At 32.7% G+C, this 27,754-nt stretch overlaps 1 protein-coding gene across 3 annotated transcripts in view; it reads left to right on the top strand.

The window, feature by feature from the left end:
• The window catches only part of LOC140444956 (transmembrane protein 47), a 635,087-nt gene that overhangs the window by 554,672 nt on the left and 52,661 nt on the right, over positions 1-27,754 (top strand). For 2 of the 3 annotated variants that reach the window (XM_072536682.1, XM_072536685.1), the window contains one exon: positions 20,891-21,077. In XM_072536682.1, the coding sequence (XP_072392783.1) occupies positions 20,891-21,077 (187 nt within the window). Of the gene's footprint in view, positions 1-8,877; positions 9,095-20,890; positions 21,078-27,754 lie in introns of those variants that run through there. The other variant, XM_072536683.1, reaches the window with a different exon arrangement.

Below are 27,754 nucleotides of genomic sequence, written 5' to 3' on the forward strand. Positions count from 1 at the left end.
TACTCGTTCAGGTTATCTGGCGTGTCTGGTTACATTGCTGATTTTATTTCATACCAAGAAGCTTTCACATTTTCTGAGTTGCACAATACTCTAAACTCGCTTACTGAAGAAGAAACTTCTTTTGGTCTAGGTGCTAGCGTTGTTATAAGTTTGAGCAAGACCATTTCTAATCACTCAAATTCAGTAATTTTTTGCGACAACTGGTTTTCCGGTCTGGAGCTTTTTATTTATGTGAAGGAAAAATGTGGGATACTATTATGCAAAACAATCAAGAGATATATAATGGAAAGCGACAAGGTAATGTCCAAAAGTGGCAGAGGATCATATATGTATAAGTCTAATACCGATAAGGGAATTATTGTTACTAAATGGACTGACAATTTTTGTGTGATTCAACCCCTCACTTACCTACAAAGGTTCTGTAAAACTAAAAAAAGAAAAGTAAATGTACCCTGTCCCTCTCTAATTACCCAATATAATAAGCGTATGGGAGGGGTTAATGAGGCAAACTCTTTACTTGGATGGTATTTAAGTAGAAGTAGTGCCAAGAGATCGTATTTTCCCATTCTCTTGGATATTGGACATATGTGTCATATATGCATGGATTCTCTATAAAAATGATTGCACTGCTCTGAAAGAAAAACCTATACCTTTAAAAGCATTTAGACTACAGCTAGCAAATTCTCTATCACGCACAAGAAAAGAAAGTAAAAGAGGTAGACCTTCGCTGCAGCCTAAAAATAAAATTCAATCTCCTCTTGCACTGAGACCAGATCAACCCACTACACAGGATTCGGTTGCTCACTGACCAAAACATATCACCAAGGGTAAGTGTAGATATTGTACATCTGGATTTACTCTTATAAAATGCAGTAAATGCGACATATGACTGTGTTTGACTAAAAATAAAAATTGTTTTTATATTTTTCACAATGAAGCATAAGCGTTTTGGTTACTCAGGGTTCAGTTCTAATATTTTTGGCAGCATTTAATATATTCTACTTACATACTTTCAATTTACATGTTTGATTGTTATTTTTGTATGCTCAATAAACATACAATATTTGATAATCTAATTTCTACCTCACCCCACACCTTAGATATAAAAGACTGTACCTCAAACTGGCAATGTAACTTTTTAGCTACAAATTCAAAAGTCACTTTCTTTTAGTTTTATCAGTTTTATTTTTATCGTTTGTGGTGCCAAACTGACACTATAAATCAAATTTCATATTTTTTATATATTTTGAAACACTGTCGGATACAAGGTTGAAGAAATCTTTTTGTCCATTTAGTATTCGTACATACTAAAAAGGGTGAACGCCCAAGATCCCATGTTTTTGTAAGCGATCCGATCCGCCCTATATACTTTATGAATCCTTTAACCTGCTAAACAAACAAGAAAGTAAAGACGAAAGGACTCCCCGCAAACTTAGCTACGACGCCATAAAAACCCTATTACAACTATAATCCTTTTAAATCTCTCGGTCGTCGACCGACGATGATGAAAAAATTTCTATTGTCCCAATCCTCTTGAAGCTGTCAACAACACGAACAGGACACGTACCATCAACATTTTCCAATAAACAAGCAAACAACGTATTTTAGTGATCATTGAAAAATATTCGTAAATTATGACGTATAAAATGACGAGATGAATGCGAAATTTTATCAATTAAAATTCGTTTAATAAAACTATTTATAAAATAAAAAATCTATAGTGTGTAATTTTTATTAGAAAAACTCCAGAAAATTGGAAAAATGCTGTTAGTCATGCTCACAAGGAAGAAAATAAAAGCAGTGAATCTGAAATGGAATTTGATTAAAATAATATTCATTTTTTTACAAATCGGCCCCTGTTACGGCCACAAATTATTTTATATATAACCAATAAAATAAACATCTTACATTTCTTGCAAATTCATTAGTACCTGTTAATCTCCATCACTCCGACACTGGCAACTTTATTTAGGGATGAGTAACCCTTAAAACTATTGTATTCTATTCTGCTTCAACCTTTATACCTGGTAGTCATACTCAATTTAAAATTGTTTTCCTATTGTTGACAAATATCTATTTTTCATTGAGTCACTCGTATCAACAGTTTAGGGATTTGCATACATAATGTGCTATCAATATGATGGAAATGGATTATAGTTAAATGGACAAAGTGATTATCCAATGTTACTTGCTGTAAACTGGTGTGGTGATTATCTTGCAAAGTTAGCAGAATATCCAGTTTCTTGTTATCAGATATTTGTTTTCTATTACATTTAAAAAGATCTTTTAGATGAACAGTTTGAGAACTTCTTACTTCTCAATTCTCCTTACTGGGGGTTCTAAAATTTTTCTCGGTTATGATATTTGTATAGGAAAACTTCACTGCTTGTCTTTCTAATTGTATTTTACGTGATGCCCGTCGATTTGAGCATATTCTTTTTATGGTAATTAATAAATAATAGCATTTATTGCAATAAAAAACTACTACTTCAGTTGTACAAAGAATTAAAGGGTCATTCCAAATATTATATTGCAACATCCACATTTCTATAAAAAAAAATTATCGGTAACACCACATATATGTATGTTCAAACTAAAAAAAATAATCTGAGAAAACGCTCATTTTGAAATGTAAATCGGCGGGTTTCAAAATTGTTGTCACAAAGTGGCCGGTTCTCTAAATAATTAATTTATTCCTTTCACGTGCCCCATACTGTATACTCGTATGTATTATATTACGTTTAGTTGCATTTTCATAGAACTGATTGACTATTAAAAATTGTTTTAGTTTAACAGGAACAATGAAAGAATTAGACGATTTCCTGCTACGGCAACAATAAAGCCGATCCCACATTTGAACCAGACTTTTCCCTCCCCCCTGCTGCACAGAAAACAATGGGCTTTAGAAACAATGAAACAATTTCCAGAATGTCCTGGTACAGTCGAACACAGTAAACATTGGGTTATATGAGTTAAATTTGGCTGAAGGTATATAGGAAATCGTATAAAATTCTATGTATCTTAATGAAGTCTAAAGAATTACTTCGAATCGAAATCGTAATCGAAGCTCCCAATATTTTAATTTTTGTCGTATTTGTTAGTAGAATGATATATTATCTCCAAGATAGAATTTAATATATCGTGAATGTAGTTTGAAGGTTATGTTATTTGGCAAGTATTTTCACATCCTTGTTAGAATTTATATCAAGATTTTTTTATATATTTTACTCCTGTTTCTGCGAAGACTTTGTTTTTAAGAGTGCTTTTATCTAAAATAAAGCGTTTTAACTTTGCCGATACATTGTAGTCTAGACGAGATCTGTTTTGGATTGGACATTTTCCATAGGAAGCTATTTTTTTGCTGGAATCCCTTCAGGATGTGCCCAATATCGATAATCACGATATGCGCCAGTCGCAAACCCTGTGCTAAATTTTTTATTTATCAAAATCTGAAAACAACTGAAAATTTCTCATTTTTTTGCTCCTATTTTCGTTTATAATTCGGAAAATATTGATCCTAGAGAAAAAATTATAAGAAGTTAAAAGTTTCGTTATTCAATTTTACACAATATTTCGTTAGCTAGAAATTGAAAATTTAATGTTTATTGTTGAAAAAATAGCAATAATTGGAAAAAAAAGTACAAAAAAATGAAGTTAATCCTTTAAATGTTTTCGACTTTCCAAACTTGACTTACAAGCTCCATATTCCGCCTAGAAAAACCTTTTAATATGCTTAAAACGTGTGCTAAATTTTGTTAAGATCGGTCGGATAGGTTTTGCATAATAATTTTGCAATCCAGCCTACTGGAAAAAAATCGCAAATTTTCAAATTTATAATGGCCCTAAATAAGTCTCTCAGATAGTTGCAAATTTTTTTACATATAAAGGAAGGCTCAAACTTTCAAACGCTTTTTGTAAAATTCAAATCGGTTCACTAGGAGAGCCTAGAAATTTTTTTAAAGTTTTAAACATTTTTTATATATATTAGGCTTATAAACAAATTGAATAACTTTACGAGCTTTAAACATTTCAATTTCAAAATTTATACACTTAAAAAACATTAAAAGACGCTTCTTAAAAAAAAAGATACATTCGGCTTACTGGTTGTCGAGATATTGAAGGTCAAAGTTGGCATACATTTGCCGTGTAACCATAAGTGATAGAGGGCTCGTTTTTAGACAAATACCCTCGTCTTGTCAAGTACTTTTTATATCAAAAGTTTTACGTAATGCGCTTCATGGCAACATCCATAAAAAAGACAAATAAAAAACCGTTTTCGCGTAAAATGTCGCTCGGAATGCATGAGAGGTGGTGATGGGGGACATTCACTCGAAATGTGAATCGGCGAGTTCAAAATCATAGCGCGCGCTAAAAATTGCATTATCTCGGCTTCTTGTTAATCAATTTTGCTCTTTTTTTTTGAATCGCTGACTCGGACGACAAGGATTTCAAATATCATATTTTCAAATACCATTTTTAATTGCAAATTGGGAAATTTGCAATAAACAATTGTATGTTAAACAAGTAATTGCATTTTTTCTTCATGCATTTTTTTGAGCTTACAATTTATATATTGAAGTAAATTGTTACTTTTAGTAAACAAATATGTATTTATAAATTGTTAATAAATAATTTAAATTGTTAAAATAAAGGCGAACAAAAAAAAATATTTTTTTTCATAAATAAACTTTATTTTGACTCAATCTTCAATAATTTTTCTTTTTTTGGAACGATATGTTTAAAGCTCGTAAAGTTATTCAATTTGTTTATAAGCCTAAAAAATGTTTAAAACTTTAAAAAATTTTCTAGGCTCTCCTAGTGAACAGATTTGAATTTTACAAAAAGTGGTTGAAAGTTTGAGCATTCCTTTATATGTAAAAAAATTTACAACTATCTGAGAGCCTTATTTAGGGCCTACTATAAATTTGAAAATTTGCGATTTTTTTTTTTCCAGTAGGCTGGATTGCAAAATTATTATGCAAAACCTATCCGACCGATCTTAGCAAAATTTAGCACACGTTTTAAACATATTAAAAAGTTTTTCTAGGCGGAATATGGAGCTTGTAAGTCAAGTTTAGAAAGTCGAAAACATTTAAAGGATTAACTTCATTTTTTTGTACTTTTTTTTCCAATTATTGCTATTTTTTCAACAATAAACATTAAATTTTCAATTTTCAGCTAACGAAATATTGTGCAAAATTGAATAACGAAACTTTTAACTTCTTATAATTTTTTCTCTAGGATCAATATTTTCCGAATTATAAACGAAAATAGGAGCAAAAAAATGAGAAATTTTCAATGTTTTCAGATTTTGTTAAATAAAAAATTTAGCACAGGGTTTGTGACTGGCGCATATCGTGATTATCGATATCACATAAAAAGTGGCAAAAATCGCGCCATGTTTATATATTTAACACCTGTATAAAATCGAGTTTATTTGCGGCAAAATATAAAAACTGCATACAAAAGCTGAACTCTTTACCTTTTAAACGCATCTTGATTTTTGTCTATAGGTCACTTGAATCAAAAGATATCGAATTTTTACCGTCGAGCTGATATAAATTTTATTGAACATTAATTTCGCGCGCGTATCTGACATGCAAAATCGGCGCTCGCTTCAAGCTTTGTTTTTAAGACAACGGTTCATTCTACACAAAAATGCTTATAAACATCTTTATTTAAAATTAGGGTTTTAGGGGAAGCCCGGGGATAAAAGTGGTAAACTTTTTGCATCTTTTTTGGGGTCCCAAAATTAATATGCTCCGCAAAATTCAACTTGTTCGTATTATTTTTAGAGATTCAGTGGCATATCATAGTAGGAATCGGCAAATTAAAGTGGATCTAGACTGGCTACAATTCAAGAATGATTAATGACAATAATTAGATGAAAAATATACTGAAATACTTATCGATAATTAACTAAAAATCATCTGAAAGGAGTGAGAGGAGAGGCTACTTTTTATTCGAAAAGAAATTCGAAAGAAAAAAAACTATGGAAACCTTCCCATCTTATCATAAACAAGTATAAACTATCAGGAAATTACGAATGAACAATCTAATCTGTAGTTAGTTAAAAAGAGTCCCAGCAATAAGTCATTGACCATAAATAAAATTTGATAAGAACTCCCCATAACTCACACTTATCGGATGTTACACCTTTCAGGTACACGATACCAACAAAAGTAAAGAATGCCATATAATCCTAAGCCGACCAAACAATGCATACATACTTTATACTATTAGTCACCACCGATTGAAAAACTCTCATTCAAGTGAAAACAAGCGATAAGGATATTAAAGCGTTGAGTCAAAATAAAATCCACCTGATAGGTATAGCCGATTGACGATTATGATACTTAGGTAATGGGTTCTTACGGTAAACAATTCTGTAGATGGGTTGCAACTACTGTTTTCTAAATAATGTAAGGTACATGCGGTGTTGCCAGATTTAAAAAGAATAAATTACGATCACCACTATATTAAAAATAAACAAAAAATATTTGATCAAAAAGAATTCAAGTGAATATGATAGATTTTAATACAAATAACTAGAAAAGTCCATCTATGGTAAGCAGGTTTGCATGTCTTTCAAAACATCTTTTTACTAAATATTAGACCAGGGCAAATCTGTGAAAAAACGACTTAAATTTGAATGTAAGAGATTCGAATTTTTGCAGAAATAGTTAGGTGACAACTTCGATAATACTAATTGACCTATTCTTCCTCTCAAATACGTCGGGAACATTCATAAAAAAATTAAATTATTTAAAAATTATTAAAGTCATCGATTTTTTTCTACTTTCCTTGCTTATAACTTCAAAACAATTCATTTTGGAGCAAAGTCGTAATGAAATAAAATAGCGACAATTGAATTTTCTCTAAAACACGGCTGGTTAATAGTTATTTAACCAAAAAGTGTATTAATAAGGGCAATTAACAATTGAGATATATTAACGCGCGAGCGAAGCAAGTGCGTTAATGTTCGAGATTGTTAATCGCCATTTTAATTCACGAGTTTGTTACAAAACTTTTCCGTCGACCGTACTTTTCAGAAATAAAAATATCTGAGTTTAAATTTTTATTTACTTAACGATAAATAATGACATACAATGACAGACAGTACTTACAGCGGCTACTTCATTTTAAATAATTTTTTAGTGGAAATATAAATAGGTATGTTTGGTTGCCTACACCACAGGTAACTGCCAATCACAGAGCGTTAAATGTGGTTAAATTAATTTATACAAGCAATGTATGTTCTATTGCCTATAATGAAATCGTTCATTAATAGAAAATCATTCATTAATAGGGGTCATTAATCAATGATTTATATATTAACATATATATTATAATAATAAAAACCATTGGTATTGCGCGTGAAAATTACCAAAAAAATTAGGTTGAAGAAAATGGAATTTCAAATATCAAAATCGATCTATGTAAAAAATGTATTTTTTTGGCTTCCAATAAAGCGATTTTCTTTATTTTTAAATGAAGAATATTTATTTCACGTAAATCGAATAGAGCCATCTAAAATACGCATTATTAAATGCCAGTGAGGCTTGAGCTTAGCACTTAGATGCTACTGAACCTTTTAAAATCATACGAACAAACTAAATTTTTCTTCTTCTTTTTATGTAGATACGACTCTGTCTGTTTTGCAATGTGCCTCCAGTAAGTTGCAGTTCTATCATTTTCATTGTCTTCTTACTGATCGCCTTCCATTGGGAAACCGTCTCTTGTCGCCTTTCCTACTCTACTTGTTGTCATTCGGCTTATGTGATCGTTCCATTCTGCTGTTTTATTTCTTACAAAGTTTTTGATGTTCTCCACCTTGCATCTACGTCATATATCTGTACTTCTCTGCCCCATAGTATCTTACCATCAATGTCTTTAAGTGTTTTCATCTCTGCGGTTTTTAACATCCTTTTAGTCCTCTCTGTGTCAGGTCGTGTTTCTGCCGCGTATGTCATTATTGGTCTGATGACTGTTTTGTAAATTCTGCCTTTCGTTTCTTTCCCGACAGCATTATTTGCGTCTTGTTCATATTAATCTTTATTCCAACCTCTTTTTAGTCACCAAGGACGCGTGATATAATTTTTCAAACATTATTATTGCATCATCCATACAATCGGCTATAAGGACAATGTCATCTGCAAATCTCAAATGACTGAACTTCTCTCCATTTATCTTGATACTACCCTCGTTCAGAATTGTCTTCTTACGTACGTTCTAAAAGTGTCGTAAATAGATTTGGAGAGACGGTGTCTCCTTGCCGTACTCCTAGCTGTATACAGAATTTATTTATTACTTGTTCAGATAGTCTTATACTAGCTGTGGCATTTTGGTAGATATATTTGATTATTTTAGTTTAGCGATGGTCTATTCCGCATTCTGTCAATGCTGTTAACAATTTAAAAAATATATACTAAATGGGAAACAAAGAAATAAAGATAATATGCTACGTAAACGACGTAGTTCTGATAGCAGAGAATGAAGATGATCTACAACTGCTACACCAGTTACAAGAAGAACTAAACCACTTTATGTAAAATATAAGTGAAGACATATTAGCGAAAAAGATCAAGTTAACTGTAAAGCACTAGAAAAGGAGTACTTGTATTGCTTTTAAATTCACATTCAATTGCACATTGGCAATGGTTGATTGATTGAATTAATTCAACTTCAATAATACAATAAATAGGTTATTCAACTTATTAAAATTCCTTATTTTTGACGATTTATTTTCGACATTGGCAACGCCGCTAACTACCTTAAGACCATTCTTGCTCAACGCTCACTGTGATTTGCTGAACTCACGTTGTTTTGAATACGTGCAATACTTACTCTGTATACACACAGAATGCACTAAAGTTTACTCACTATTAATTCAAGAATTCCGTGAGTAAAAAACAATGTGAGTTGATGTGAACAAATTTAGTGATTGTTTTTTGACGTTGTGTTGACGGTGTCAACGGTTTCATTTGTATTTCGGGTTGGAACTCTGAATTGTCCATTAGTTTGTTAATGACCTGGCGAGATGGGTGATAAAACTGTGATTAGATTAGCCGCGCAAAAGCAGAGATACAGGAGGGTGAGTTTTTCCTCTGTGATTAATTTAATATAGTGCCTATTTTCGTTTTGTAAAGTAGCCAAATTGCATGGTTTGTGGCTGTTATTGATGTAGGGGATCGGTTTGTTTATAAAAGTTATTGACGAATTAAAATTACATAGGTATTAAATGCTTAATACTTTTCACGTAAATATTAAAATTATAATAATAATAAATTACTAATTTACAAATGCCTAATTGTTTACATTTTAGGAACTATTTACAGATAATTAGCTACATGTAACGATCTCATTATTTTGTTTATTTAACATGAAAATTGAATTTTTAATTACAAACGTAAATTTTCTTTTATTTTTACCTTGAATATTTTGTGGCCCTATGTGATAAATATTTTGGCTTCATTTCTGTTCTTACTTTAATATAACGCACATGCATCTTTTCTTGCTTGTGTCAGCATCTTTTCTTGTCTGGGATTTGTTTATAAATAATAAAAAATTTAAAAACTAATAAAAAAAGATAATTTATAAAAGTGGCAATATGCCCTCTAATCAACGAAAATACTTACCACATATCTTTTTTGTTCATAATGATAAAAAAACCTAAAAAAAATGTATCCGAAAGAAAATATTGGTTGTTAGAACTTTTCGCCTAAGCGTCTTGAACCTTATTCTGGGGTATCTCATGAAATTGATTGTACAACAAAATCTCATGGGAATATTTTTCTAAACGAACCTGAGCTTTTCGCCTTGTCTCTTACCCTCTCTTATAGTTTCATGTTCTGACTAAGTAGTTTTATGACCATATAATTTGTTTTTTTTTAGAGCATATTCTTTGTTTTTGTAAGGGAATATAAGATTTCTTTATCCATATGACATTTGCCCTACCTCCATAATTCTATTAAACAAATCTGTTAGGGAACTTATTTTTGTTTTCTCCTAACCCTGTCACTAACTAGAGGAAGTGGTTCTCATCGACTATTTTGTGGTATCTTGACTGTCATTCATTCAAATTGTGTATTATTTTTGATGATGTACATATATATATATATATATATATATATATATATATATATATATATATATATATATATATATATACAGCGACCTAAATGCAGCTAGCAATGAAGTTGACCTAAAAATGAATGGGAATAAGCCACAATTAAAGGTTAAAATACGTTTATTGACGTTTCAATTTCTCCGAAGTGGAAATTGAAACGTCAATAAACGTAGTTTAACCTTTAATTGTGGCTTATTCCCATTTAAATAGTAATTAAACTAAAAATGAACTTGACAAAACAAAAACCAAGTTCAACGAGCTAGTGGATGTCCAAGATGTAATAATAAACAACACTACACTTGAGACAGTAGACGAGTATGTACACCTAGGACAATTAATACATAAATCTGGCTCCTTACTTCTAGACATCAACAGAAGAATGAAACTAGCTTGGATATCTTTTGGTAGAAATTCACTTATATTCAAATCGAAGATGCCAATCCACCTGAAGAAAAAGCATTCGATCAGTGTATACTGCCAATCATGACATACGGCTGCGAAACTTGGACACTAAAGAAAGAGATAATATCGAAACTTAAAAGTCACTGAAAGGTCAATGAAGTGATGCATGGCAGGTATAACAAAGATATATCGAAAAAAGAAATAGAATGGATCAGACAGAAAACCAAGGTTACTGATGTAATTCATGGAATTAAATCCTTAAAGATGGCAGTGGGGTGGACATTTAGCGAGAAAAACTGACAAATAGGTGGTCCGCTGTAGAATTGCACTGTGGTATCCAAGAGACGTGAAGAGCCCAAGAAGACGTCTAAATTTAAGATGGGACTATGACATAAAGAAACAAGCCGGTACAACATTGAACAAAAAAGCGAATTTTGGACAATTGTGGACAGATATGAAGAATGAATATGTAAGGGAGGCTACACCATAATTGGTAGAATATGCTGATGATAATTTCCTAAATACTATACGGCTGTTTGCAAAGTGCCAATTATTGCTTATTGGCCGATATGTATTATTTTTTGCTTTCTGCACAAAGCATCCACTCACTAACACAATATTTCCACACAACATTTCCCGGATTTTGTACAGTTTAAAAGAATTTCCCTTCGCTCGTTTTCTGTGTTATTATGATTTCGACGTACCGTTGTTTGTTTTGTGAGCGAATTAGTTGCTGTTTAAAAGTGTAACATAAACACAAATTCTACATCAAAAACGAAAATAAAATGAAAATACTTTTCGGTTAGTTTTTTGTAATCTCATCAGAATTCCCGCATGGTATTTTAGAGAATTAACTTGGGAAGCTGAAAAACAACAATAATACTACAATACGGATCATTTAAAGTTCATTTTCTTAATGGATAAAGGGGAATATCTACAATAATCGTACCTTCGATAATAGCAGATCGAAAATATATATAGTGAAATTATATAAATATACATATATGAATATTGAATAATTGCATTTACGTTTTCTATTGGCTGTATTAGAGACAGATTATTATTATTATACAGACTTTTTCAAGTACACGTAAATGGGAAAAACAGTAAGTTTAGAAACCTGCAAACCGTCTTACCATAAGGGTGAGTTATGTCTCCTCTTCTTTTTAATATTTATACGTCAGATGTACCAACTACCACCTCGCGCCAATTTATTTATGCCGATGACATGGCTCTGGGTGCTCAAGAAGAAGACATAAAAATTGCCGAAACCACCATAGAAGCAGATCTAAACACTGTTAACAGATACTTTAAGAAATGGGGCCTACAACCAAACACATCGAAGACTGAAGTAACAGCTTTCCATCTTAACAACCACAAGGCAAATTACAGACTAAACATAGAATGCGATGGAACCATTCTAAAGCACAGTTCGAACCCAAAATACCTCTGTGTAACTCTAGATCGTACCCTAACATTTAAACAGCATTTGGAAAATACTTCAGCAAAAATAAAGAACCGCAATAACATTATTCAGAAATTAGCAAATACATCATGGAGGTCTAATGCAGAGGTCATCAGAACGAGCGCGCTGTCCTTAGTATATCCTACTGCAGAATATTGCAGTTGTCTGGCTAAACAGTCATCACACAAACGTCATAGATACCCAGTTAAACCAAACAATGAGGCACATAACGGGAACTATAAAACCCACACCAACCCAATGGCTTCCAGTTTTAAGCAACATTGCTCCACCAGCAACAAGACGACTAGCCGCACTCAACACACTAGTTCAAAAATGCCAACAAAACCCAGCACTACCGATAAATACAGACATCGCTGAGCTAGACCAAAGAGAGTTAAGACTGAAATCCAGACATCCACTTACTAGAACTGCTACAAGATTGGCTGATTTCATTATCGAGGAGCACTGGATGGGCGCATGGAATCCAGATATCAGAAATGCTAATCTCATAGGAAACTCTACAATTAAACCAGACGGCTTTTCTCTTCGTGAATGGTGCAACCTTAATAGAATACGAGTTGATCATGGAGTTTGTAACAAGTCTCTGAACCAGTGGGGTATAAATACCAGTCCAGGATTTGACAAATGCAGCGCTGTTGAACAAACAATTAACCACATCGTCTTCCAGTAATCAGCCACCAAGTTCGTTGGCAGTCTTCAAGAAATCCACCAACTCACTCCCAAGGCAAGAGATTGGCTTCGAGGCTGTAACCTTCGACTTTAATAATTTTTATTTTATTTGTTCTGTGTTTGTGTTTTCTTATTTATTATTGTTTTTATCATTATTTTTACAATTTAAAACTGCAATATGTAAAGTTCATACGAAGATATATATATATATATATATATATATATATATATATATATATATATATATATATCTATATATATATATATATATATATATATATATATATATCTATATATATATATATTGGCTGTATTTTTGGCCTCGTCTGGAGAAGGTCTGGAGTATATTCTAACGTGCACATGTATTTCCGAGATCAAACGAATTTACAAATTGTTATATTATCTAGGTTAACATTACGTCACAACATTGCATTAGCACGTGTTTGTAAAAAATAAGATAAATCTTTATTGGTGATGTTGACAGTTTGTTGACTGTTTTTATGTTAAAATTAGAAGTCTGATGATTTTTACTGAGTGTCAGAACTTTGAAAATGGCCGATTTCGTGTTTTTCCAAATTTAAAACGTTTATTCTAACTTGACAACGATCAACTTTAAGAAAACTGACTTAGGACATTTTTTGTTGCAGAATGACTCAAAAATGTTTGTCCCGGGCAAAAAAGTTAATTTTTGAAATTTGTTTAAACAAAATCTTAACCTAGTCGGCCCCTTTTTTCTTGCGTCTTTTCTTAATAAATTAGCAAAAAATTATAGTCATGATCTGAATGAGGCCTTATAAAATGAACTAAGGACAAAACTCTAAAATAGTATAAAGAAGTAGGCAATGTATATAATTTTAGTAAAATGGTAAAAGAAAGTTATTAATTTGCTAAAAAAAATATCCACAAGGAAACTAAATTCCTGTAGCTTGCTGGGTATGCCATGTATCAAAAAATTTATTTAAAAATTCCTTTATAAAAGGTATATATGAAAACAACTACATCACAGAACGTTTTCGGAATTAATATTCCATCATCAGTGCTATCTGGATGTAAGTATATGTTTTGAGCCACTAAATACCCTAAAGTCCTCGTAGAAACTTTGTCTCAGGACTAACAACCTCCAGTGGAGTCTTACATTGCCATGTTATCTATCCTGTTGTAACTTAAACATTCTAGTATATAAAATTAAATATTGTAACTCAAATTCAATTTAAAAACATTTAAAGGGTTTTCGCCTAAGTATTTAGTGGCTCAAAACATGTACATTGAAATAGCACTGATGATGGAATTTTAATTCCGAAAACGTTCTGTGATGTAGTTGTTTTCATATATACCTTTTATAAAGAAATTTTTAAATATTTTTTTTTAATATATTTAACATAATTACCACAAAAAAAGTTTTAATAATGATTTGGTGAGAAGGGAGTAGCCCACTTTTTTGAAAACACAGCAGCAAAATCAATTAAAAATACAATGCATATTTCTATACATCCGACGACAAAGGAATATTCCGTGTAGAGCTAAACATAAAAGAAGGCACTAACTTTTAACAAGCTAAAATCTTCAGTAAAATCGATAAATGTGTTACGTAAAATTATTAAAAAGAAAGTTAGGAATGGAAAATGCACAGTTAATACAAAAACAGTTTTAAAACTTTACAAAAAAATCTAAAAAGGAAGGTATATACATATTGTTATGATTCAAAAATATGCACAAAATTTAAATGACAGAGAAAAGGGCGAATGACAAAAATTGTTATTTACACATGTTAAAAAAATTAAAGAATGGAATCATATTCATATAAGATTTTATTTGTGTTGGAAGTGAAATGGACTGTTTTTTGACGTATGGTGAATTGTGAAATTTAAAATATTAGGTGGGATTAAATGTTATATGAATAGAAAGTGTTTCGTTTCAAAATTCAGGGAAAAACCATTTGAGATTGTTTTTTAACGATAGGGATTATAAAACAGCGATTCACTGTTATAAGTTATTGTCTTGTCGAATCGGGGAAATTTGAGAAAGTAATGTATGAAGATTCTAATGTTGGGTGTGTATCAAAAACAAGAAAAATATAAATTTGATGGATTTTGTAGAAACTGGGAATTATGTTTGTTTGTTTGAAATACTAAAAGATCGTTGGTTGAAAATAGAGATGGTAGGAGTATTTGTATGTTTGATGGGATTTTAAAAGAAGAAAAGACAGTCTGCTTCTGTTCGTGAAAAGAGTAACATCTGAAGCTAAAAAGAGATTGAATGCCGCTAAATTTAAACGGTAGAAGAAAATTAAGTTGTGTGTGAATTAAAAAGTATTTTTTTTTCGAAAGTGTTTCATAAAATGATAGCAGTGGCGATTTTATGTATGCTGAATGGTAGCAGTGCAGAAGTTAATATTAACAGCATATTTGTAATTACTAACAAATTATCATTGCATCGAAGGAAGCTTAGGCTACGAGAATTTAGTATCCAAGAGGAGGGATTTTGTTTAGGACGTGAGATCGAGATCCGTTTGTGGGAGCAGATCCAAGAGATGAGTTAGCTAGCGAGTTAACAAGAGAGTATCCGAGTCAATTTTAAAATTGATAGTAATTAAAAGTAACATTAAAATTAACAATAGTACAGAAATATAAAGTTTTGAAATAGAACAGTAACCAATTAAATTTATAAATTTGTTTTGGTTTACAAGTTTAGGGCTATTTAGTAAAGCGAATCAAGATTGACTGCGCCGCTTTCAATTGTCACCTTTGTTTTATAATATGTATACTCAAATTTTTCAAGGTATTTTATAAATAAATTTTAATGGTATCCAAACAATTTGGCGCCTGTAACTAAGATCATTGAGATATTAATTGAATAAAAAAATTCTTAATTTTTATTGTTTGTTTTGTCAATTTTATTGAATTTTCAGGGTGAAAATTCAATAAAATTGACAAAACCCTGAATTTATCCTGAATTCCTAATAAATTTTGGCAAGTATACAAAAGTTTGGCTGGCTCGATTTTTCACAGACATCATGGAAATTGGAAATATTCCACAAGAACTAAAGCGCTCTAAGATAATAGCTATACTAAAGCCAGGCAAACCCACCGACAACCTAAAAAACTACAGACCAATTGCACTTCTCTCTGCCAAAATTCTCCGTGCAATCCCCTGTAAACCAATAGCACGCCTAATAGATAGCATGCTCAACGACCGTTTCAAGTAGTGATGGGCACAGATATCAGCCCACCAAAGAAACTTAAAAATGGCCTACCACAGAGGTCAGTGCTCTCTCCACTACTATTTAGCTTATACCTAGCAGATATGCCGGAAACACAGTCATAAAAGTTCGGATACGCCGATGACTGGGCCCTCACTACACGATGCAGAATACTAGAAACGTCTGAAGAAGTTCTGACGGCAGACTTATATATATTGGGCAAATATTTTCGCAAGTGGCGACTTGAACCAAATGCATCCAAAACAGAAGTTAGTTGCTTTTACCTGAACAATAAACTTGCTGGAAAGGAACTCAACATACGGTTTGAAAATACCACACTTACCCACAACAAAACACCGAAGTACCTGGGCGTAACACTAGACAGAACGCTATCATTTAAAGAGCATTTAACAAAAACTGCCAAAAGTTGAGTACAAGAAATAACATTATACAGAAGCTCTGCGGTACCACCTGGGGAGCATCGGCTTCCACTCTCCGCTATACTGCATTAGCCCTTGTCTTCTCGACCGCTGAATATTATGCTCCAGTCTGGTTACACAGTCCACACGTAAAAAAGGTCGACAATCAGCTGCACAGTTCTATGAGGATGATAGCTGGTACAATTAAATCAACTCCCACCCAATGGCTTCCAGTATTAAGTCACATCCTACCTCCACATTTACGACGAGTCGACGCACTTACACGTGAATACAAAAAGATCATGAACAATATAAACCTGCCGATCCACCAAGATACCGAGGATGCACGAAATACCCGTCTCCGTTCTAGAAAACCACCAATGAAAACGGCAAGAATGATACATGAGGAGTTCAACATCACGAATGCATGGTCCCAAGAATGGAACGCATGGCAAAATAACATGTCCTGCATTACCCACAAGCCACCAGATTTTGAGCTTCCACGCAAAATATGGTCCACTCTAAATAGGATCCGAACCAGACATGGCAGATGTACATACATGCTACATAAATGGGGAAAGAACCCGTCTCCTCAATGTGACTGTGGGGAGAACCAAACCATCGACCACATTATCGAAGAGTGTCCCTCAAGATCCTACAATGGTAGTCCTGAAGACTTCCTGTTTGCAACTTCAGAGTCAATTGATTATATAAATACACTTGATGTTTGTTTGTAACTATTTAAAGTTTGTCAAATACCTATATTACTAGTGTTTGTGTATTTGTTCTAAATGTGTTGTAATTGCCATACGATAAATAAAATAATATTGAATTTTATAAAATCAGTAACTGTATTTAAATCTAGAGTAAATTTCAATATCATAATAATGTATACAGTGTGTAGCAGCTAAGCGGAATAAATTCGTTTACAAATAAATGTTGGCGTGTTCGAAAATACGCTTCGTACAATTTTTGGAATCTTCAGGACATTTTTCATGTCCTATAGCTATCCCAAATGTTTAGGAAATATGAAATATTTCTAGATTTAAAAATTAACATTACGAAAAGAAATTTTCTATGATGAGAAAACAAAAAAACACAATTTTAGCTTTCCTTTTTACTGGTATGAAATAAAAAAAAACTGTTTTGTGTACTTTGGTTTAAAACGCTTTGCCTTTTTTGCTAATTTTTGACTGACTATATGACATTAGTTCTCAATGTTAATACAGTGCTCTCTCAATGTTTATATCTTAGTAATCATTAAAATTCCATTAACTGCATATCTAAAAAATGGTTCATTCAAGAGAAATGCACAAAATAACAATTCTATACATAATTGGTTGCGAAGATACGCATACGAACATACGGACATCGTGTAATACGGTGAATGTTTTAGCACAGTTTTAGTATGGTACGGATCCCTGAATTAATCAAATACGAAAAGTTTTGGGGCCAAGAGCAATTATTCTGATAAAGAACATATTTTTTATCTTTTAAAAGTTAATTGCGAAGTAAACGGGAAAATTCTAGTAAACACGATTTTTTTAAAATGTAATGTGAATATACGAGTATAAAATTTGTATAATGAATTTACTTTACGTAAAGGTTGTCGTTGTTCTATAGTTAGGAATATTCTCGTTAAAATAAACCCACGATTTCCTAAATTATATGTTCTCAATACATGCAAACTGTCGATACAAAAGCTTCATTCGAAAATTAAAAAGGAAGTATAACAGCTTCTTTTTCGTAAATTGGTATATTTAAATTATAAACAAATTTGTCCAAAAATATTACTTGACACTAAACGTTTTATGTCTTATTAAACCATTGTCAGTGAGTCCTGAAAGTAATTAATTTCACTTTAATTTAATACAAAAAGATGAAATGTTGACTGTGAATTAAAAATTTGTGGAAATGTTACTTACTTGATACATTTGCAAATAGTTACTTACAACTAGGTATAAAAACTTTTGTATCACATGTTAAAAATTCAAAAGAAATGGATAGATTGAGTAGATCAGAAGCCGTGTGTACACTCACAGCCGGTCTCAATCCCGGAAAAAAGAGGAAGATTGATGGACCAGGTTAGCTGTATTCCCATTGTAAAACAAAGCAAGGCTCAAAGAACTTATACAAAGACTTGGACCTCGATAGATCTCATAATGATTAAACGGCAAGAACAACGAAAACGAGGAAAACAGTGAAAAATACCACTTATTTTAATGACAAAAACCAGGAGATAATGGAGGAATTGATAAATGCAAACATAGACCTTGAATAGGTTGCCTATGTGAGTCCATCTCAAATAGGTAAAAAGAAATTAGAATAAGACTTACTCACAATCTATTTGTTCTACTACCAACAAGGTAGAATGGTAGAATAAATGGTTGCTGGTACAATAAATTGATTGTCAGTAAGTATTATTCTTATTGCCTTTTACCTATTTAAAAACATAGACATTTGTGCTATCCAAGAAACCAAGAAGAAAGGTGCAGGCCAAATATACTATAACCAATATATTCTAGCATATTATAGCGATGTAAACAAAGAAGAACAAGCCCGAACAGGCGTATACTTATCCATAAAAAAATTTAAAGACAATATAAATAATGTCCGTTATATGTCCGAAAGAATAATACATCCAGAAATCACGATGAACCAATTCAAATTAAATATATCATACAAGCAGTACGTCATGGTTACAGAATACATGTTCGAATAATACGCTATGTAAACAACGCGCACTGAGACCGAAGACTATCTCCAAAGGTTAACGCACTTTTCCAATACTGCACAAAAAAAATACAATACGATAATCTCAGCAGAAAAAAACCAAATGTACGACCGGGTATCGAAATACTCACCAAGATGTAAAATCGAAATTGACGGGAAAATATTAAGTCGGGAAATGCAGGTAAAATACCTTGGAACAGATATAAATAGTTATGGAGATATTGAAGAAGAAGTACGACAACAAATCTTGAGAGCAAATAAAGCGGCAGGATGTCTGAATGATATAGCAGGAAGAACAAGTACCAAGACAAAACACAAAAGCAACGATCTAGAAAGCAGCAATTAGACCTATAATGGCATATACGAAGCCTGACACATCCAGAACAAAACGACTGATAGAAGAATACAAAGCTAAGAATACCACGAAGAATATCAGGGAACAGCTCGATGAATAGAGCGAAAAGCGAGTACATAAGCAGAGTATGTAATGTAGAAGACATATATTCATGGGCAACAAAACGGAAACTGGAGTCGAACGAACACGTTAGCAGAATGGCAGTAGAACGGGTAGTAAGACTAGTACTAGACGAATGACCAAAAGGTCGAAGAAGTGTTAGAAGACCAAGGACGCGATGATCTGATAATTCAAACAATGCAGCAGTATAATATTTAATAAGAAACAGTCCTTAGCAGCCTATATATTTATAAGAAGGTGTAGCCTACCAAGTTCGGCGGTGGATGAGTGTGCCTACGAGAGTATCCATAAAGTCTGGAAATATCATTTAAAGGGAGGTAAACTGGCTGAATGGTGGATTCTTGAAAAAGGTATTCAAACGGTGAAAAAAGGTGGTGTTTTGCACTAAAAAACTTTAGAGCCCAAAGTTGACCGAGATTAAATGTGTATAGGTACTTACAATACAAAAAGTAAGTGGCCGTGATCAGGTATATGGAATGGGTATTATATCAATACAAAACGTCGTGTGTTCAGCGGTAGGTAGAGATAAAGTTAGGTACTGCAGATTACAGATACTGCATCAACACCATACAAAATTGCTGATAGAGTCAGGTGTAGCAAATAAGCGCCAGAAACTGCACACTATGGGTAGCCAACTACAGCAATTAACGACGATACAATACTTAGGGATGCAGGTAAGCCCTGCAACAACAACAACAACAGGCAAACACAATAAACCACAGGTCTATAATAATGACGGGCAATTTAGATTAGCGGGACAATTACAAGTCATTTTTGTCAAAGAGTGGGTGTTTCGTTGCTCTTGCAAGATTAGCCCTAAATAGGGGTTAAGCATAGAGAACCGTTTCGAATCAAAGTGGCTTCAATAGAAAGCGAGACATTTGGCTCGTAAAAGGAACAGCGTGTATGCGACTTACGCCAGTTTCGGGAAGCCGAGTTTGGAGAAGACAGAGCAAGCAAGCAATTTGGATCGTTTCCGAGAAGCCAAGGATCCTATGGACATAATGCGATGCCAAACTTCTATAATTAAGAACACAAGTTATGGTGGTGCCTCGGGTTTTGTTAGCCATGTGCATAGCAAAAAAAGTTTGGAAAGCAATAATTATACAAAGGAAGAAGAAGAAGAAGATAAAGTACCATTGTTCAAACATAAAAACCTCATTTGCTTATATTTTTATCACTTTAAATTTGATAGCTTCTATTATTTGGAAGATTATGCAATGCTGCATAATCCTATGTATTTCTAAAATATCCAATGAATATATAGGTACACTTTTATACAATTTTCCTCCGAGTAGTTGAAATTGAATTGGAAATACATATAAATAACAAAAACTTTTAAAATGTTCTGACTTTAAAACTATGTTTATTGTTTTAGGTGATAGCGTTCATATGCGGGCTCATCGTAATCATTTTGATGATTATGGGCCTGGCGTCGACTGATTGGCTGATGGCGGCTGGATGGAGACAAGGTCTCTTTATGCACTGCATAGAAGAGGACGCGCCACAACCCCTACCCTTTAGTATACAGGACCCTGCTGGATGTTACCAGTCTAGAGATGCAGGTAAGTAGATAATAGGGAGATATGCGTCCTTGTATGAGACATATTCTCTTCTTACATCTGTCATTATATAATACGTTAACTTATAGCGTTAATTAAAACATTGAACGCCATTGTAATTCCGGTTCACCCGATATATATTCTCAACCATGCCGATATTGCGATATTACAAAATATTTGCTGAATGTTAGGAAAATAAGTCTTCTACTTACAATCCGTTATAGTTTTTAATAAAGTTGGTAAAAGGGAATGGGCTCCGGGTTTCTCTGTTAACAAACTTTTACAGCATCTTCAAGCCCTTAAGAAACTAAGGATATTAGTACAATTGTGATCTATGTAAACGGCGAAACCGGTAGACCATTCTCTTTTACCAACTTTAATACAACCTCTAACACAATGTGAGTGGAAGACTTATTTCTTTAACATTCGTGAATATTTTAATTTACAACTATAAACTAAATTTCAATAAGCGATGCAGTGGAAGTAAACATTAGCACGTGTAAGCCTCTAACAGGACCGTATATACGATTATATTTTCGTAACAATAAAGAAAACTTTGTTTTCAAATCTTCCACAAAATTTATTATAAAATCTTATCACTACAGCTGTTTCGGCAGAGTGCCTTTCTCAAGTGAAAATGAATTTCCATCAAGTAACTGTCGAATCCATCACTGATTATATTTTTTCGTAGTACTATCTTGTAAAATACTAAATTTATATTTTAACTTTGCAAAAATGGGAACAAAGAACCTGATTGTTTTCAATAGCGTTCAACCATGTCTCATCCAGATAATAAATTTTGCACTTCCCTTATCTGTTGAATATATTATATAGTATGATAAAAAGGATTCTCTTCTCCTGCTTTGATATTGAAAATTAATTTTTTTTATTATTCTATAAAATGATATTTTCGTCAAATTCGACAAATCAGGATCATCGTTCACCTCCTTTAAAACCATATCTATTGTGGGTATTTTTCTTCTCATAAAAAAGTTCCTTAATCACCGTAAATAAACTTCGATCACAAACTCCAACTTCACTCGCCATTTTTTTTACAATATCTGCAACCACTAACCTGGTATTTTCAACTAATTTATCAGCAGAATCAGTGGACGACATTTTTGTTTTCAACAACAATAATCACGTATATAGGTTAAAGCGGTTATACAGATAAAAATAAATACTTAAGTAGTTTTAAAACGAATAATAAATAATTATTACTAGTTCAATATTAGCAACATAAAGATAAATTGTCCTTTAACCATCAAAAAGACAAAAACATTACTAATAAGTCCATTCAAAATACATATTTTGACAACTTACTATTGAAAAAAATGAAAGAAACTTTCTTTTTCATTCAGTTAATAGCAATAAACAGATAGCTTTACGCCCTTGCAGAAAATTTTATAATAACCGCTTAAGCATGCATAACGTTGACAACGTACTAGCCCGCCGAGTGCTTTTGATTCTGCAAGGACGAAAAACTATTTCCGTGACTCAGTGAGAAGAAAACAGTTCTATTTTGGACAAACTGTGACTGGTTTCTGCATCACGATAATGCACTAGTATATCGAACTTTGTATAGCAGATTTTGGCAAAACACACGTTTACACAATCCAGTATTCCTACATCCTAATAGAACTAAATGATGAAGAATAATAAAGCATTGTGGAGTTATGAACGAAGATCGGAAAATTTTTATACACATTCTTGATTGTTTTTACTACTGGTATAAATTCGAGTAATAATAAATGTATAAACGGTTTAATCGAAATGCTACATCTTAAGAAATCAAGAAATACTTTTTATGCATTCTAAATTTGCATATACACTTTCAGATCAGCATAATGAAGTCCCATATACAGTACAAATTATAATTTAAAAATATTTTCCGGTAATTAATTGCTTAATTGATTGCACGTTATGCAGTATTCATGAGATGGAAAGTGTACAGAGTCATAAAGATAATGTTTCCTCAATAAAACATCTTCCTTTTATGTAACGCTACTGTGAATCGTCAAATTTTGTATTTACATTATTTAGTGAGATAATTTTCCGTAATCGCATATTCTGTGGATAAACACAATGTTTTAAGATATAATGTAATAAAATAAAATCAAAAAGATGGATGAAGATACTCTTAAAACCCATACCTTTATATGTCATTTATTGAGAAAAAACACATTTAATAGAATACTTTGTCGAGTTATATGATGGACGAAAAGCTCTGACGTGCAAGCAATGAAAGATATGTGACTGGCAGATTTAATTTAAAAATGATTAGGGTTCTGTTGTATAAGCCAAATATATATTTATTAGTCATAAGTTAGATATCACATACGAAGAAATGATAAATATTATCGAGTCATGAAAGAAAAAATAAAACTAATCAAAGTCAAAATACAGAAAATATTACAACAATTATTGCAGTTCAAAATTAAATTCAAAAGTATACTATAGTAGGAAAAGAATCAAATATAAATGGATGATCAGATGGATATCAGGGACATACTTATATGAAAAAAGAAATAAATGGACGTCCTAGTCTAGTCTAATGAATCTTAGCAAACTAATGGCTGAATACGGTCAAAAAAATGGTTACTGGGCACTATAAGCTAATAAATACCTTTGCAACATAGGTAGGTGAATGAACCATGATGCAGAAAACGCGAAATGAAGGAAAAAATCGCCGTGCATGTTCTCTGTGAATGTAAAATGATTAGTGACATGATTCGGGTGCACACAGACAAAACAAGTACTGAGACTGGTGAAATCCTCAAACTTATTAGACTTAGAAAGTTGCAGACTTTACGAGGCAAGTATTCTTGGTGTGAAGTTTAATCAAAGGACAATGTTTGGTACGAAGGTATCACTGCCTAATTCGCCAGAGACAAGTAGTGTCTCGCCTGATGCAAGAAACAGAAAACAGTATCTGCAGATACTCTCAGTTCGAAGAAGAAGCAGATTATGGGATTTATAATAGTGGGTACGAGACGAATTTAAATTTCATTGTTTTCGTGTGATATACGAAGCTTTATCGTTATATTGATAACGCATTGTTATAATAAACATTTTAATTTTGTCTTCTGAATAAAATTTTTTTTGAGAAACTCGTCATGGAAGAAGCTTGTGAAGGTTAAAACAGGAACAAATAACATCAGAACCTCTTCTTGGCATATTTCCTGTAGCTTAGAAGTCAGTATTCCCTATGTTCTTTACCTTTTTAATTCTCCTGGACAAATTGAAAAATCTTTTCTACATATATGTTAAACAGCAAAGGGGAGAGCATGAAGCCCTGTCTCACGTCCTTGCTCATTTGTATTTGTTCTGTATATAGACTATTGGTAATCCTTAATTGTACCTTTTAATTCTAGTTCAGGTGTTGGATCATCTTCATAACGTTTCCATCGAAACTAATCTCCTTTAACGTCTGTATTAACATAATTATCATGTCCTACATTGTCAAAAGCCTTTTGGTAGTCGATAAAGCTAATAAAAGCAAGAACTACTGTAATTTAAATAATGTTGAATAAAAGTCTTGGGTTAAGTAACTGTAAATGCACTGATACGACAAATTTAATTAAGTTATAAAAATTAAATCAAAATATCTAGCCGGTGGAGCTGTTAATAACGTTATATTGCGAAAAAAAGCAAATCGCTATACCAATAGGGACAGAGAAGGACGTCCAAAACTAAATAATATTGATAATGTAATTCACAAGGAAACATGAGCAGATAAAAACGAAAGAACTTATCGCCACCGTGGAAGAAGACTGTCATATCTCAAAAAAAAAAAAGAAAAATAAATTATTTTAGTGAACATATTTCTAATATTCTATATTTTTTTATGTGATGGCATCATAAAGTTAGTTTATGCCTATGACTGTCGGATGGTAGAAGTGTCGTTATTTTTAATCGAAAAGTTGTACAATACTTTCTATAAAGAATAAGGCATTATTTTGAGTTGTGTCAGTCTTGTAAAGAAGTTGAGGTTATGTTTAAAATGAGTTGTATTATTATTTTGAGTTGTGTCAGTATTGTAGAAAACTATTAGAACTTTTTGAATTTTTTAACCCAACTATCTACAATTATTTCGACTTATGACATTCTCAAAAAAATCCAGTTGGAATTATTTCAGACCATAAAAATGTCTGCTGGAAAGTCAACTACACATCAAATTTTCAAGCACATAGGAAAATTCTAGAAAAGTCACGATAATATAACATAAATACACACCATCTCTTCGTCGACTTCAAAGCAGCCTATGACAGTGTGAAAAGAATTGCATTATATAATGCAATGATAGACTTTGGGATCCCACCTAAATTAGTGAAGTTGACCCAACTAACAGGAGCTGGCGTGTCTCCTCTTTAATATTGCATTGGAAAAGGCAATCAGACAATTAAATATTAGAATGTATGGAGAAGACCAAGCAGGGTTCACAGTAGGAAAATCATGTCTAGATCATACGTACACATTAGAACAACTGATAGAGAAGAAAATGGCAAAAGGTAGACCGGTCCATCTGGCCTTTGTTGATCTAAAGAAAGCATGTGACTCAATACCTAGAGTCAAATTATGGGAAGCAATGAATGATCTCGGAATCCGACAAACACTAATAAAAGCAGTTAAAGCACTATACAAAGAAAACAAAGTAGCTATTAAATGTGGAAATAAAGCCTACAATCCATTTAAGACGACAAAAGGACTTCTACAAGGCTGTGCTACGTCCCCTACTCTGTTTAAAATATTCTTGGAAAAGACACTCAAACCATGGAGGAGAAAGTGCGAAGGAATGGGCATACCAGTAAGAGACGAATACCTATACACCTTAAGTTTTGCCGACGATCAAGTAGTCATCGCACAAGATGAAGAAAATCTCAGCTTTATGCTCAGAAAACTAGAAGAAGAATATAAAAACAACGGAATGGAAATAAACTTAGAGAAAACCGAATACCTAACAACAGAAAACAATAATATGAGAAACCTAGAGATAGACGAGGGAAGACAAATAAATGGAACAGATAAATTCAAGTATTTAGGAACCATAATATCGAACCAGGGAACAACAGAAGAAGATATAAAAAACAGACTGAGACAAACAAGAAACTGTATAAGACAACTAAACTCAGTGTTGTGGGATAAGAACATTACGATAAAGACAAAAAAGAGAATATATAATACCCTGACAAGAAGTATCCTGACATATGGGTCCGAAAACTGGACAATAAACAAGAGAAATAGAGGTAGAATAAGAGCAGTAGAAATGGAGTTCCTGAGGAGAAGCTGTAGACTTACAAAAAGAGACAGAATTGAAAACGCAGAGATTAAGCGAAGAATGGGAGTGCAATCAGACATAATCGACTATATAGAGGAGAAGAGACTATCCTGGTACGGCCACGTCAGAAGAGCGGACAGAGGACGCTGGATAAACAAAATCACAGAATGGAGCCCGATTGGAAGAAGAAAGAGAGGAAGACCCCGAAGGTCATTCAGAGATGAAATCGACGAGGCTATGGAGAAAAGAACCCTGCGAGATGGAGACTGGAATGACAGGGAAAATTGGAGAAAACGGTTGAGTGAAGGAAGACAGTGAAAACTGTGGAAATCCTTAGTAGTAGTAGTAATGTATGGAACTATTTTTAATAGATCGACGCAAATTCTCGCATTCGCTGACGATATAGTTATAGTGGGCAGAAGTATGAGAGACATGGTGCAGTGTTTTAGAATGCTTGCGGATGCGACAAATAAATTTGGACTTGTGGTAACCCAGGAAAAAACCAAATGTATGTTGGTTTCTAAAAACCCCCGAAATATCCAACAGAGAATTCAAATTAACAACTGTAGAGACTGCAGAGACTTAGATGGGCTGGACACATTGCTAGGACTTCAGATCGCGAATACACGAAAGATTAACATTTTCAAAACCAGAGGGCACAAGAAGTAGAGGACGACCACGAAGGAGATGGATTGATGATTTGGAAGAACACCTAGAAATTCTAGGGCTAAGACTAACACCGAACAAATTCTTATTAAATAACGTCGCAACTCAAACATTTTATGACCTAAAACAGGATTAAAGGATTGACTATATCTTTTTACAGGCTTGTACACACCAAAGCCAAAAAGTTTTGTGATATTTTTAAAATTCATCGATTTTTTAAATGGTTTTTTCTGAAAACTGTGACATTTTGACATATGCCGGTATTCTTCCGAGATATTTAGACGTGGTGAAGGGCAATAAATTAAAACATTTTTAACCAGCTGTATTTGATAGAAAATTCAATTGTCGCTATTTTATTTCAGTATAACTTTGCTCCAAAATGAATTGTTTTAAAGTTATAAACAAGGAAATTGGAAAAAAATCGATGATTTTAGTAATTTTTAAATATGTAACAATAAAACACTGAAAACTTTGTTTTCAAAACTTCCACAAAATTTATTTTAAATTCTTATCACTACAGCTGTTTCGGCTAATTGCCTTTCTCAAGTGATCTGTTTCTGGCATGGGTTTACACTTATAGTCTCTAATGAAATAGGTTGAGGAGGGGAGAACTGTTTGTCTCAAGCTGGTCATTCAGAATTATATCCAGGTAAATAGGTTGACCAGCTTGAGACAAACAGTTCTCCCCTCCTCAACCTATTTCATTAGAGACTATAAAGTGTAAACCCATGCCAGA

Source organism: Diabrotica undecimpunctata, chromosome 7 (genome assembly GCF_040954645.1).
Source record: "Diabrotica undecimpunctata isolate CICGRU chromosome 7, icDiaUnde3, whole genome shotgun sequence".
Taxonomy (NCBI): domain Eukaryota; kingdom Metazoa; phylum Arthropoda; class Insecta; order Coleoptera; family Chrysomelidae; genus Diabrotica; species Diabrotica undecimpunctata.